The sequence below is a fragment of the Schistocerca piceifrons genome, chromosome 6, assembly GCF_021461385.2.
Source record: "Schistocerca piceifrons isolate TAMUIC-IGC-003096 chromosome 6, iqSchPice1.1, whole genome shotgun sequence".
NCBI classification, from domain to species: domain Eukaryota; kingdom Metazoa; phylum Arthropoda; class Insecta; order Orthoptera; family Acrididae; genus Schistocerca; species Schistocerca piceifrons.
In genome coordinates this window covers 8,086,710-8,099,041 of record NC_060143.1, presented here as the reverse complement: position 1 = coordinate 8,099,041, position 12,332 = coordinate 8,086,710, and the positions used below count along the sequence as shown (strand labels likewise).

The window sequence follows — 12,332 nt, the reverse complement described above, 5'->3', positions numbered from 1 at the left end:
CTTAGGTATTTCTGTGGACAACAAGCTGAAATGGAAACAGCGTATTAATTCTGTCTGTAAGAAACTCAGCTCCGTCACATTCATAATGAGGCAGCTATCACAGTATGCAGACAAACAGCTCCTGTGAATAGTATACCATGTTGTTGTTGTTGTGGTCTTCAGCCCTAAGACTGGTTTGATGCAGCTCTCCATGCTACTCTATCCTGTGCAAGCTTCTTCATCTCCCAGTACCTACTGCAACCTACATCCTTCTGAATCTGCTTAGTGTATTGATCTCTTGGCCTCCCTCTACGATTTTTGCCCTCCATGCTGCCCTCCAATGCTAAATTTGTGATTCCTTGATGCCTCAGAACATGTCCTACCAACCGATCCCTTCTTCTAGTCAAGTTGTGCCACAAACTCCTCTTCTCCCCAATTCTATTCAATACCTCCTCATTAGCTATGTGATCTACTCATCTAATCTTCAGCATTCTTCTGTAGCACCACATTTCGAAAGCTTCTATTCTCTTATCGTCCAAACTATTTATTGTCGATGTTTCACTTCCATACATGGCTGCACTCCATACAAATACTTTCAGAAACAACTTCCTGACACTTAAATCTATACTCAATGTTAACAAATTTCTCTTCGTCGGAAATGCTTTCCTTGCCATTGCCAGTCTACATTTTATATCTTCTCTACTTCTACTATCATCAGTTATTTTGCTCCCCAAATAGCAAAACTCTTTTACTACTTTAAGTGTCTCATTTCCTAATCTAATTCCCTCAGCATCACCCGACTTAATTTGACTACATTCCATTATCCTCGTTTTGCTTTTGTTGATGTTCATCTTATATCCTCCTTTCAAGACACTGTCCATTCCGTTCAACTGCTCTTTCAAGTCCTTTGCTGTCTCTGACAGAATTACAATGTCATCAGCGAACCTCAAAGTTTTTATTTCTTCTCCATGGATTTTAATACGTACTCCAAATTTTTCTTTTGTCTCCTTTACTGCTCGCTCAATATACAGATTGAATAACATCGGGGAGAGGCTACAACGCTGTCGCACTCCCTTCCCAACCACTGCTTCCCTTTCATGCCCTTCGACTCTTATAAATGCCATCTGGTTTCTGTACAAATTGTAAATAGCCTTTTGCTCCCTGTATTTTACCCCTGCCACCTTTAGAATTTGAAAGAGAGTATTCCAGTCAACATTGTCAAAAGCTTTCTCTAAGTCTACAAACGCTAGAAACATAGGTTTGCCTTTCCTTAATCTTTCTTCTAAGATAAGTCGTAAGGTCAGTATTGCCTCACGTGTTCCAACATTTCTACAGAATCCAAACTGATCTTCCCCGAGGTCGGCTTCTACCAGTTTTTCCATTCATCTGTAAAGAATTTGTGTTAGTATTTTGCAGGTGTGACTTATTAAACTGATAGTTCGTTAATTTTCACATCTGTCAACACCTGCTTTCTTTGGGATTGGAATTATTATATTCTTCTTGAAGTCTGAGGGTATTTCACCTGTCTCATACATCTTTCTCACCAGATGGTAGAGTTTTGTCAGGACTGGCTCTCCCAAGTCCGTCAGTAGTTCTAATGGAATGTTGTCTACTCCCGGGGCCTTGTTTCGGCTCAGGTCTTTCAGTGCTCTGTCAAACTCTTCACGCAGTATCGTATCTCTCATTTCATCTTCATCTACATCCTCTTCCATTTCCATATTATTGTCCTCAAGTACATCGCCCCTGTATAGACCCTCTATATACTCCTTCCACCTTTCTGCTTTCCCTTCTTTGCTTAGAACTGGGTTTCCATCTGAGCTCTTGATGTTCATGCAAGTGGCTCTCTTATCTCCAAAGGTCTCTTTAATTTTCCTGTAGGCAGTATCTATCTTACCCCTAGTGAGATAAGCCTCTACATCCGTACGTTTGTCCTCTAGCCATCCCTGCTTAGCCATTTTGCTCTTCCTGTTGATCTCATTTTTGACATTGTATTCCTTTTTGCCTGCTTCATTTACTGCATTTTTATATTTTCTCCTTTCATCAATTAAATTCAATATTTCTTCTGCTACCCAAGGGTTTCTACTAGCCCTCGTCATTTTACCTACTTGATCCTCTGGTGCTTTCACTACTTCATCCCTCAGAGCTACCCATTCTTCTTCTACTGTACTTCTTTCCCCCATTCCTGTCATTTGTTCCCTTATGCTCTCCCTGAAACTCTGTACAACCTCTGGTTTAGTCAGTTTGTCCAGGTTCCATCTTCTTAAATTCCCACCTTTTTGCAGTTTCTTCAGTTTTAATCTACAGTCCATAACCAATAGATTGTGGTCAGAGTCCATATCTGCCCCTGGAAATGTCTTACAATTTAAAACCTGGTTCCTAAGTCTCCGTCTTACCATTATATAATCTATCTGATACCTTCTAGTATCTCCAGGATTCTTCCATGTATACAACTTGAACCAAGTGTTAGCTATAATTAAGTTATGCTCTGTGCAAAACTGTATCAGGCGGCTTCCTCTTTCATTTCTTAGCCCCAATCCATATTCACCTACTATGTTTCTTTCTCTCCCTTTTCCTACTCCAGAATTCCAATCAGCCATGACTATTAAATTTTCGTCTCCCTTCACTACCTGAAGAATTTATTTTATCTCATCATACATTTCATCAATTTCTTCATCATCTGCAGAGCTACTGTATTTACTCGAATCTAAGCCGCACCTGAAAAATGAGAACGAAATAAAGGAAAAAAAAATTTCCCGAATCTAAGCCGCACGTGAAATTTGAGACTCTAAATTCGAGGGGAGAGAAAAGTTTTAGGCCGTACCTCCAAATGGAAACAAAGGTGATCCATTGTAACACGAGACACAATTTAGGTCGAATGAATCACGATACAGCTACAGTAGTTTGGTTCGAGTCGTAAGCTTAGCACTTAAGCTTTACCAGGTAGCCATTGCTATACGTCAGGTGCTCCGTCCGTATTTATACGGGTACCGTTCCTTTTTCACGTGCTTCGTCTGGTTTGAATCGATTGCTTATTTTGCTTTGACCTGATAAGTGCCGTTCTCTTTGTTATAGGTGTTTGCGTCACTCTAAGCTGAAAATGCATTACTGTACTGTGTCGTGCATTGTTTGTCATATTCTGATAGTGCGTGTTTACAGCCTGTCGCCGCTCGCGGCATGGCTCGCTTTTGTGCGCGCTACCGCCGCTTACAATAAAATAAAAGATAGGAATTGTCTCTAACCGAAACAAGGGCAAGAGACTGCTATTTGTTGTTACTTACACTGCTGCTTTCTTTGATAATGCTCAACAAGAACCAAATAATAGACGGCGTATGATAGAATTTGTTCCGAACGAGACTTTAGCGAAAATTTTTCTCCGTTTGAAAATATTTGCAGACGCCTCTTTAGTACATTACATTCTGCACAGATGTTAATCATCCTAGATTCGTGCTTCATTTATGAATGTATCACTATTCAGCATAAGAATAATACGAATATAAACATTACATAATATGTATATTCTTCCGCGTTTGCTGTTGTCTCACTCTAGTTTCGTAGTTTATTACGCAGACAGGATTTAAATGAGGTAGCAGCAAACACGAAAGAATACGCGGCATAATTTTTACATTCTTCTACCTTTTCTTTTAATTTATTTACTGATAGATAGGTTTTGACGCCAGTATTTATCTTTGTGCCTGCAAAGCATGCCTGTCTAGTGCTACAAGCTACATATATTAGACGGCAGAAGTTAGTTGTGGCGGCACCTACCAACATTTTTCAGAACTTCTGCATACTTTGCACTCGATTCTAAGCCGCACGCGGTTTTTTGGATTACAAAAACCGGAAAAAAAGTGCGGCTTAGATTCGAGTAAATACGGTATTTGGCATATAAACTTGTGCTACTGTAGTAGGCGTGGGCTTCGTGTCTATCTTGGCCACAATAATGTGTTCACTATGCTGTTTGTAGTAGCTTACCTGTACTCCTATTTTGTTATTCATTTTTAAACCTACTCCTGCATTACCCCTATTTGATTTTGTATTTATAACCCTGTATTCACCTGACCAAAAGTCTTGTTCCTCCTGTCACCGAACTTCACTAATTCCCACTATATCTAACTTTAACCTATCCATTTCCCTTTTTAAATTTTATGTTCAAACTGCATCTGCAGGATGCAGTGATAGTGTGGGGAAAATCAAACTTTCAAGAAATAAAAAGGGAGTCCACATTACAATTAAGGAGAAAGTCTTCTGAAACATGCATAAACTGCTTCAAAAGACTAGGCATCTTAACTTTAACAGCCTTGTACTAATATATTTCACGAAAGATAGTGCAGAGGGGACTATAAATGCTAGGTACACACCCACTGCACACGGAGGAAGAAAGACATACGAAGTGTACCCCACTGACTGACAATGCATGAAAAAGGACCCCCAGTACTCAGGGGTCAGATTACTAAGAAGTCTGCCTAAAAAACTGCATTACAATCTACATGACACTTAAGTTTTCAAAGACTATCTGCTGGAGAAGGAATCTTGAGAGTGTTGAAGGGTATTTATCACATTAAATTTGTATATATTATTACTTATAATCAGTGATGTTACAACTACATTCACAGTACATCATGTAATCTTACAGGGTCAAATAAAATTCAGTTCAGTTCAATTCAGTCTAACAGTTGTAGATCTCACCCCACTTTGTAATAAAATCTTTTAAGGCCATTAGTTGGACTGCATTTTCATCTTCTAGTCATCTATATTTGAACATAATTGTCCAATATTTGTAGATAAAGCTTCAGCATCATTTATTTTTGTTATGAAGGACGGTCTGAAACAGATTTGTGCTATATGTGTGAGCATCTGCTTGGAACAATTGTGCAACAATTGTTTACAGGGTGTCCATGCCGTATGACCGGAAATGTAAATTGAATTGGATGTTCTACATAGAACTTGCTGGGATCATCTGGAACTTGAGGCTCAGATATCTCAGCAAATATAGTACTATGTTGCTCAGATATCTGCATGTTATTCAGTATTCCTCCTTTTGATTATATATGTTCTTCCTGACTAGTTTATTCTCTCTCCGTTAATATAAAAACTCAGCAAGTGCTGTAATTTCTTTGACTTGTATTACTCTGCTTCCAGGCATGATTTGTTTCTTAAGGCAAACCCATATACTTAGCTCATTGTGTGATGATATGAAAAGAAACTATTGCCCTTAAGCTTCAGATAGCATCATATGTAATACCTGAAAATGGTAAAAAGCAAAATGTAAGTGGCAACATAAAGAATAGTTCTCTTCAAGAATCAGATAACTTTAATATTTGTATCTTCTATTTTAAGAAAGAGCATCTAGTTCTTGAGAACTCAATTCCTTGAATGACTTCTTTCATATTATTGGAACAATTATGTCAAATATGTGAATGTCCTTATATTAGCAGCAAAATAAATTCTTTGGCTATGTAACTCAGCAACTTTGCAAACTTCTAGGTGTTGGTTGACACTCGCTGAAGCACAAGGTAGCACTAGTTCTGGAGCTTCTGAATTATTAGCTCGTGTCTTGCGACATAACCGTGGTTGTGTGCGTGCCCATGAATTGCTTGGCCAAGCTGCAGAAACAGAACAACGGTACCGAGATGCTGCCATGAGCTATTCTACAGCATGGGTTCTCAGTAGGCGGTCTAATCCTGTGCTTGGTAGCAAACTGGCTTTCTGTCACATGAAAGCAAAAAGGTAAGTCATTATTACTCATGATAATGTAGGCATTAATATGATAAGTACAATTTAATGTAGAATGAACTTGTAACTGCCCCTCTGAAACTTTACTTTGCTTCATTATGCTTTCTTCTTTCTGTGGCTTAGTAAAAGAGGTTTTCTTCGCTTGTAACTGAAGAGAAAGATGCATGGTTCTTCCAGCTTTCCAAAATGTAATTACAAAATAAAAAACTGTAAATTCCTTTGTTTAGTAATCTGTTTTATTTGTGCAATACTGTTTCACATACAGAGTTCATCATGCACAGAAAGTTAACTACCAGGCCAGGCTGCAATGCCAGTTTCAAAAACATCATCATGAATACAAGAACAGTCCTAAATAATGCACAAAAGTAACTGAGTTCAGTTAAGCTCAGAGCTTCCATACAGTACACAGTGCGAGTAGATGAGGGCCCAACTACAGACATTAGTCAACTGCTTTGTGGGTGAGCTTTACCTGTTTAGGCAAGCCATGCTATTTGCCTGAATAGCTATTGTCCATATTGCTAGCACTCATGCTGAGCTGTCACAAGTTTTAATATGCAGACAGGGTTTTCAGTTTCTAATCTCTGTCTAGTGAGAAGGATTTTGAAAGTGAACTAATAAAAAATTTAAACAAATGGTTTGAGTACTGTGTCAGATGGTAACTCAGGCCCAATATTTCCAAATCAGGACTGCGTTTCTCCATTTGTCTTATAGACTGATATCTATTAGATAAATCCAGGTTTTGGGCCAGCTATGATGTGAGATAACAGTGAGACCCAAAAATGCCATAATCATTTGTATAACACTACCAAAAGACACTGGCCACAACTGGATATTTTCAAACTTGCATGAATCTCTTAGGGACAGATAAACCTTTCCTTGCTCTTGTTTTTTTTCCCTGCTGAGCACCGTTCAGCAGTATGGCTAGAAAACAAACATATTTTTAGAATTCCGTACAGCTGACTGGATCTCTGAGGACAGTCAGTTTAACTACTCAGTCAGCTTCCATCAGTTGGCTTTCTCTAAAATATTTCCCTGTTCCATCTTCATAAAAGAACTCTGCTTTTGAATGAGTGGAGGAAATTATGAAAAGAGTTATATTTTATGTTACTCTGAAATACCAGACAAGCCAAGATTGCTTGTAAATCTTCTGATTGAATACCAGTTTCAACAGATCTGGGCTGTTACAAGATCCAATGATGACAGCATGGATCTGCCAAAACCGGTAATCAATAAAAAGATTTACAAGCGATCTTGGCGTACCTGATATTTCAGAATAATATAACAATTCAGATTGCCCTTAGCTGTTGATATAATGTCAAATGTATATAACATAGGCTCTAAGACTCTGTCTTTCAAAAGAGGCTTTGTCATGGAGATCAGCATATAAGAAAGTGATACAATTATGAGTAGATATGTCTGAATAGAAGAAGGACTGGAAGAAAGAATAACAAGAGGCAAAATGAATTTATATGAAGTCTAAAAGCTGATGTCCTTGGTGGCCAACTACCAAAGAGATTGTTGGTCCAAGGCAACTGTTACTGTACTGGACCAACAGTGTCCTTTGTTGTGTAAATAAATAAAGCACAAATGAGACTCTAAAGATAACAACCTATATGATAACGGAACAGTTTGTTGTGGAGGGTTGCCCTGAAAGAACACTGTTGAGAATCTAGGAAGCATATCATGGAAGAATGAAACAAACAGTTAATTTGGTTGAATAATGAAACATCATTAACTGGGTGCGAGGTTCTTAATTACTTTGTATCAACTATATATTCTGATTTGATCCATTATAAATGGTTTTTGAAAGCCTGCGACTGTTGATACAATAGGTTTGTTTATAACTAAATAAATCTTCTGCTACCAGTCACGATTTTCTTTATTTTACTATTCGCACGACGCGTTTCGAGAAATAATTCCCATTTTCAAGTGCACTTGAAAATGGGAATTATTTCTCGAAACGCGTCGTGCGAATAGTAAAATAAAGAAAATCGTGACTGGTAGCAGAAGATTTATTTATTTATAAACAAACCTATAACTATATATTCGTCTGTATTTATTTTCAAATTATGAGACAGAGTTGCTGACAAACCATCATAGCTTTCAGAGCAGACCCTGATCCTCACTGTAGGTGATTCCTCTTATCCTTGGGTCTGTCCACCTGCTTAGCTGGGTGGTTACATGCTTGCCTCCCATGCAGTGGGCCCGGGTTTGATTCCCGGCCGGGTTGGGATTTTCTCCGTTCGTGGACTGGATGTTGTGTTGTCTTCATCATCATTTCATCCTCATCACTGACACGCAGGTCGCCCTATGTGGTGTCCACTGAAATAAGACTTCCACTCGGCGGCCGAACTTCCCTGGATGGGGCCTCCCGGCCAACAATGCCATATGCTCGTTTCATTTCATTGTTGTTTTTTTTCCTTTTTTTGGGGGGGGGGCGGGGTGCCTGAGTGATCTGAGCCTTTCACAGCTTGTCCCTTTCTCTTTCCTGAGGAAGGAACTAGCAGTTTTGAGAGCAAGGATAGTGTGCTTTTTTGCTTTTATATGTAGCTATGAACAGCAGTACACATTTCACCTTCTGAAGGTAAGTAATGGCCAGATTCTATCTCAAAAGTTATTAGTTTTCTGTATTTATTTTGTAATTTAGTGCAATAATTCTCATTTGTATTCTGATAAATACAGTAATAATTGTACAAGGGTCGTACAATAAGTAATTCAACTCATTATTTACTCAAAGCAGAATGGTTTTATTCATGATATAAATACACCAAATTGTTCCCATTTCTTCAGTTATAAAACTCTGTCTTTCATCATAATCTCCATTCGTTTCTGTGGCATTATGCCATCTTAATGTGAGGGTGTGCAGGCCATCATAGTCTGCACATTCAGCCAATTTCTTGCTCCATAAATAACTTCCCCATCATTACAGTAGTGCTTCTTTGGAGTCCATTCTTCAGTGGGCCAAAGAGATGTATGTCAGAAGTGCGGCACCTGTGCTGTAGGGCATACAAGGAAGAACAGTCCACTGAAATTTTATGATCTTCTCTTGGATGTGTAGACTTCTGCATGATCTTGCGTAATTGTGAAGGAGTTCGCATTTTTGTGGCTATCAATACACTGTAATCATTTCTTCAATTTCCTAAGAGTCTCACAATACACTTTGGAGTTGATTGGTTGACCATGAGGGAGGTCACTGAAGAGAATAACCCCTTCAGAGTCCCAGAAGATTTTACCAGCTGAGGGTACTGTTTTGAACTTTTCCCTCAAAGAAGACATTGTGTGATTCCACTACATAGATTGCCGTTTTATTTCAAGCTCAAAATGGTGAAGCTTTGTTTCTGCTCTGTGGCAAAATTTTACAAGAAATCATCTCCATCAACATCATAACAAACACACAGTAAGGTGCAGATGTTTCTTGTTTCTTCTTTATGCTATTCAGTGAGGTTAGTGGATCCCAAGAGGCACAAACCTTTGATTGTGATACCTAGTGAACAATTGTTTCAGTATTGCAAATAAAGATGTCAAGTTGAACACTGAGTTGCTTATTGTCATTCATTGGTCACCCTGAATCACACTGTGCACGTGTTGCAACATCGCAGGCTCACAGCACAGCAAAAATGCGAACTCCTTCACAAGTTCAGACAGATTTCCTTCTCCTTCTTCTATTGACTACAGACCCTTCACTCAGCAGGCCACTGCCTGTACCTGTAAAAATTCTGTAAGTGTTTGTGAATGTTTCTGATGGTCTAGTTTTCCTCCAAAAGGAATTCAATGACTGTGCTATCCTTGGAATACATCTCAGTTTCAGATGCCATTTTGAAGACTGGTCACAGCACTCTCATCTAACAGGAGTTACTGAAAATGCATGAGATGACGCATGAATGTTTAAGGATGTCACAAATGAAATTACAATTTTTTTAATCCAAAATTGGCAGAGAAAGGAAATTGTTGCACCACTTATTGAACACCCCTTGTTTATGTGATTCTATTTCTTTCATGGCTGTTATAGAAGGATCTGGCCTGGGAAAAGAACACTTATCAATTACTTTCTGGAATTTATTTCACTGTGAAAAAGGTTATTCTCGAAAACTGGTAGACATACAAGTGTATAAAGTGTTTTGTGGAAAATAGCTGTATGAACTCTTGAATGGGAGGAGGATTGAGGAGCAGATAGACTCATAGAAAACTAATAATTCTCTCTCTCTTTCTCCCACTGAGGTGGTGCAGTGGTTAGCACAGTGGACTCACATTCTGGAGGATGAAAGTTCAAATCTGTGCCCGGTCATCCTGATTTAGCTTTTCTATGATTTCCCTAGGTCACAAAGAACATCACCTGGAAACTTAGCGATTATTTTCTTTTCTTGCCAGCATGCTGTACAGCCATATCTCCATTTGATCAGTAGTGATCTGTCCCCATACAGATGCAATTTTTACTAATGTTTGCCATTTTATTTGCATATTTTCCTACAGGTATGCAGAAGCCATTGATGTCTGCCAGCAAGTGCTTAAGCTGCAACCAGATTTTCCCCGTATACGCAAGGATATTCTAGAAAAATGTCGTAGTAATTTAAGAACTTGATCACTCTCAGCCTTAATGGATTTTGTTATGAGAGACATTGTGAACATCCGTCCATAATTTAAGTTAACACAGTAAGCAGCTTTTATAAACTTATTGAACTACACAGTTTTGTTATTTGTCTTCTGTACATGGTATTTTACATTCTACCTGAAAAGTGTTTAGTGCTCACTGTATTTACCTGTTAAGACACCCTCATGAACACTGAATACATATTTCTGAAGGTTGTTATCATACAAAATAAAATTAAATATAGCTTTTTAAAAAAGTGTGCAAGTTATTGGAAATATGCAGTTCACATGAGTATTTGAAACCGTGTGATAGTAGATCATCACAAGTAGGAAAAGTCACTACAAGTCACCTGTATAAGTTTGGGAGTCTGCAGCGCATTTTTATATTATGTACAAGGGAACCTCGATTTGGTTTGCATTTTTAATCATTAAAACATAGCAATGCACTCAATTTTTATGTAAAAATTGCAGCACTTTTAAGAGAATGAAATATTAGAGCTTTGGACTTGATTTGACTTTTATTTATGTTAAATTGTTAAATTATATTCAGAACAAAGGATGTACTGTAATGTAGGACAAGTCAAAGAATACAAGAGTACTTGGAGAGAAAGAGGGAGAAAAAGAAAAATATAAATGATAAATTTTCTGTATGCGTATTAATTATCATTATTTTCAGTCCAGTTGCTGAAATTGAGTGTCTGCCATACTTATTGGTTCATACAATACTACAAACAATATGTGCATAAGACATGAAACATTACATGATACATATGCAATAAGCAATATTACAATATAATTTGTAATATGATGTATATTTTGCTTAATGAATAGCTCTAAAAATTCATTAAAATTATAAAAAATGTGTTTCAGTTTGTTCTTAAATATATGAGGGTAGACAATATCCATTGAACCTTATTGTAAACTCTTTTTCTTCTGGGCTGGGTAACTCAATTTTTTCGCTGCATTGAGAGTTATTGAATCTTTGTGAAGACTTTGCTTGTGCCTTGTTCCATGATCGTGAATCTCTAATGTAGTTTGGAAAAGTTTTTTGTTGTTGAATTCAAATATTGTCAGTGAGGAGATATATTGAGTGTCAATATGCAGATGATCTTGAAAAGATGCCTGCAAGATGTCCAGTATGTAACTCTACAGGTCAACCTCAAAGCTTGTTTTTGTAGATTAAAAATGTTCATTCCACCATAATTTGTTTTCCATTCATATTCCTAGAAATTTTGTATATGGAGTTTCATTGATTGCCCGCTGATATCTGTTTCAAGAACTTGGAGCTTGTTGTTTGCTATCTGAAATGGCATTAGGTTGTTTTTTGAATGATTTAATGATAGACTGTGTAACATTTCATCATGGCCTACTGTCTTAGGGACCTCACATCAGCATTCCAGCAGAAGAAGCAATAAATGACAATCCCTACTTAAACCCCCAGGAGGTATGCTGTTGTAAAAAGTACAACAGCAATGGGTTTTATGCCTTTTTATCAATCCCATAACCTTAAGCTATTGTGCCACTGTCCAGTGTATTCCATTGCTGATGCTGACTTGACAATGTTAGAACATACCCAGTTTCTTTGCTTAGCTTTCTCAGTTTTCTGAATGGTAAGCAACCTTATTGAATGTGTAAAAAGTACAGTGTGTGCCTGCTGGTGTGACAACTATATGCATCCCTGCCAGAAGGTGAACAATGCACCTGGGTCCCATTGACTGACTGGTGTGGTACGCGATAGCTTTACAGGGGTATGTGGTGGGTCCAATCTTTGACGTACCGTATCGTGTAATTTTTTTTTTTTTTTAATGAATTAAATTGAACACTTCTTCATATAACGATAACTGTGCCATTACTCCTATTGCATGAAATGGTTTTGATAGTACTCTTTTGTGTTTGTTAAAAACCACGGCAAATTTATCTCAGAGTGCTGTCGCCAGAAATATCATCTGTATCCCAACGTGAAGACATCTGTCTTACTCAGGATGGATTAAAAATCTTCCTTTAATATTACACGATAATCCATTTAAATAATG

The 12,332-nt window shown here is 37.8% G+C and overlaps 1 protein-coding gene across 2 annotated transcripts in view; it reads left to right on the top strand.

The window, feature by feature from the left end:
- LOC124802547 (tetratricopeptide repeat protein 21B-like) overlaps positions 1-11,552 on the top strand; it is a 275,934-nt gene extending 264,382 nt beyond the window's left edge. For both annotated transcript variants that reach the window (XM_047263411.1, XM_047263410.1), the window contains 2 exons: positions 5,464-5,706; positions 10,183-11,552. In XM_047263411.1, the coding sequence (XP_047119367.1) occupies positions 5,464-5,706; positions 10,183-10,291 (352 nt within the window). In that variant the 3' untranslated portion in view covers positions 10,292-11,552. The remainder of the gene's footprint in view (positions 1-5,463; positions 5,707-10,182) is intronic.
- Positions 11,553-12,332: the final 780 nt, after the last annotated feature.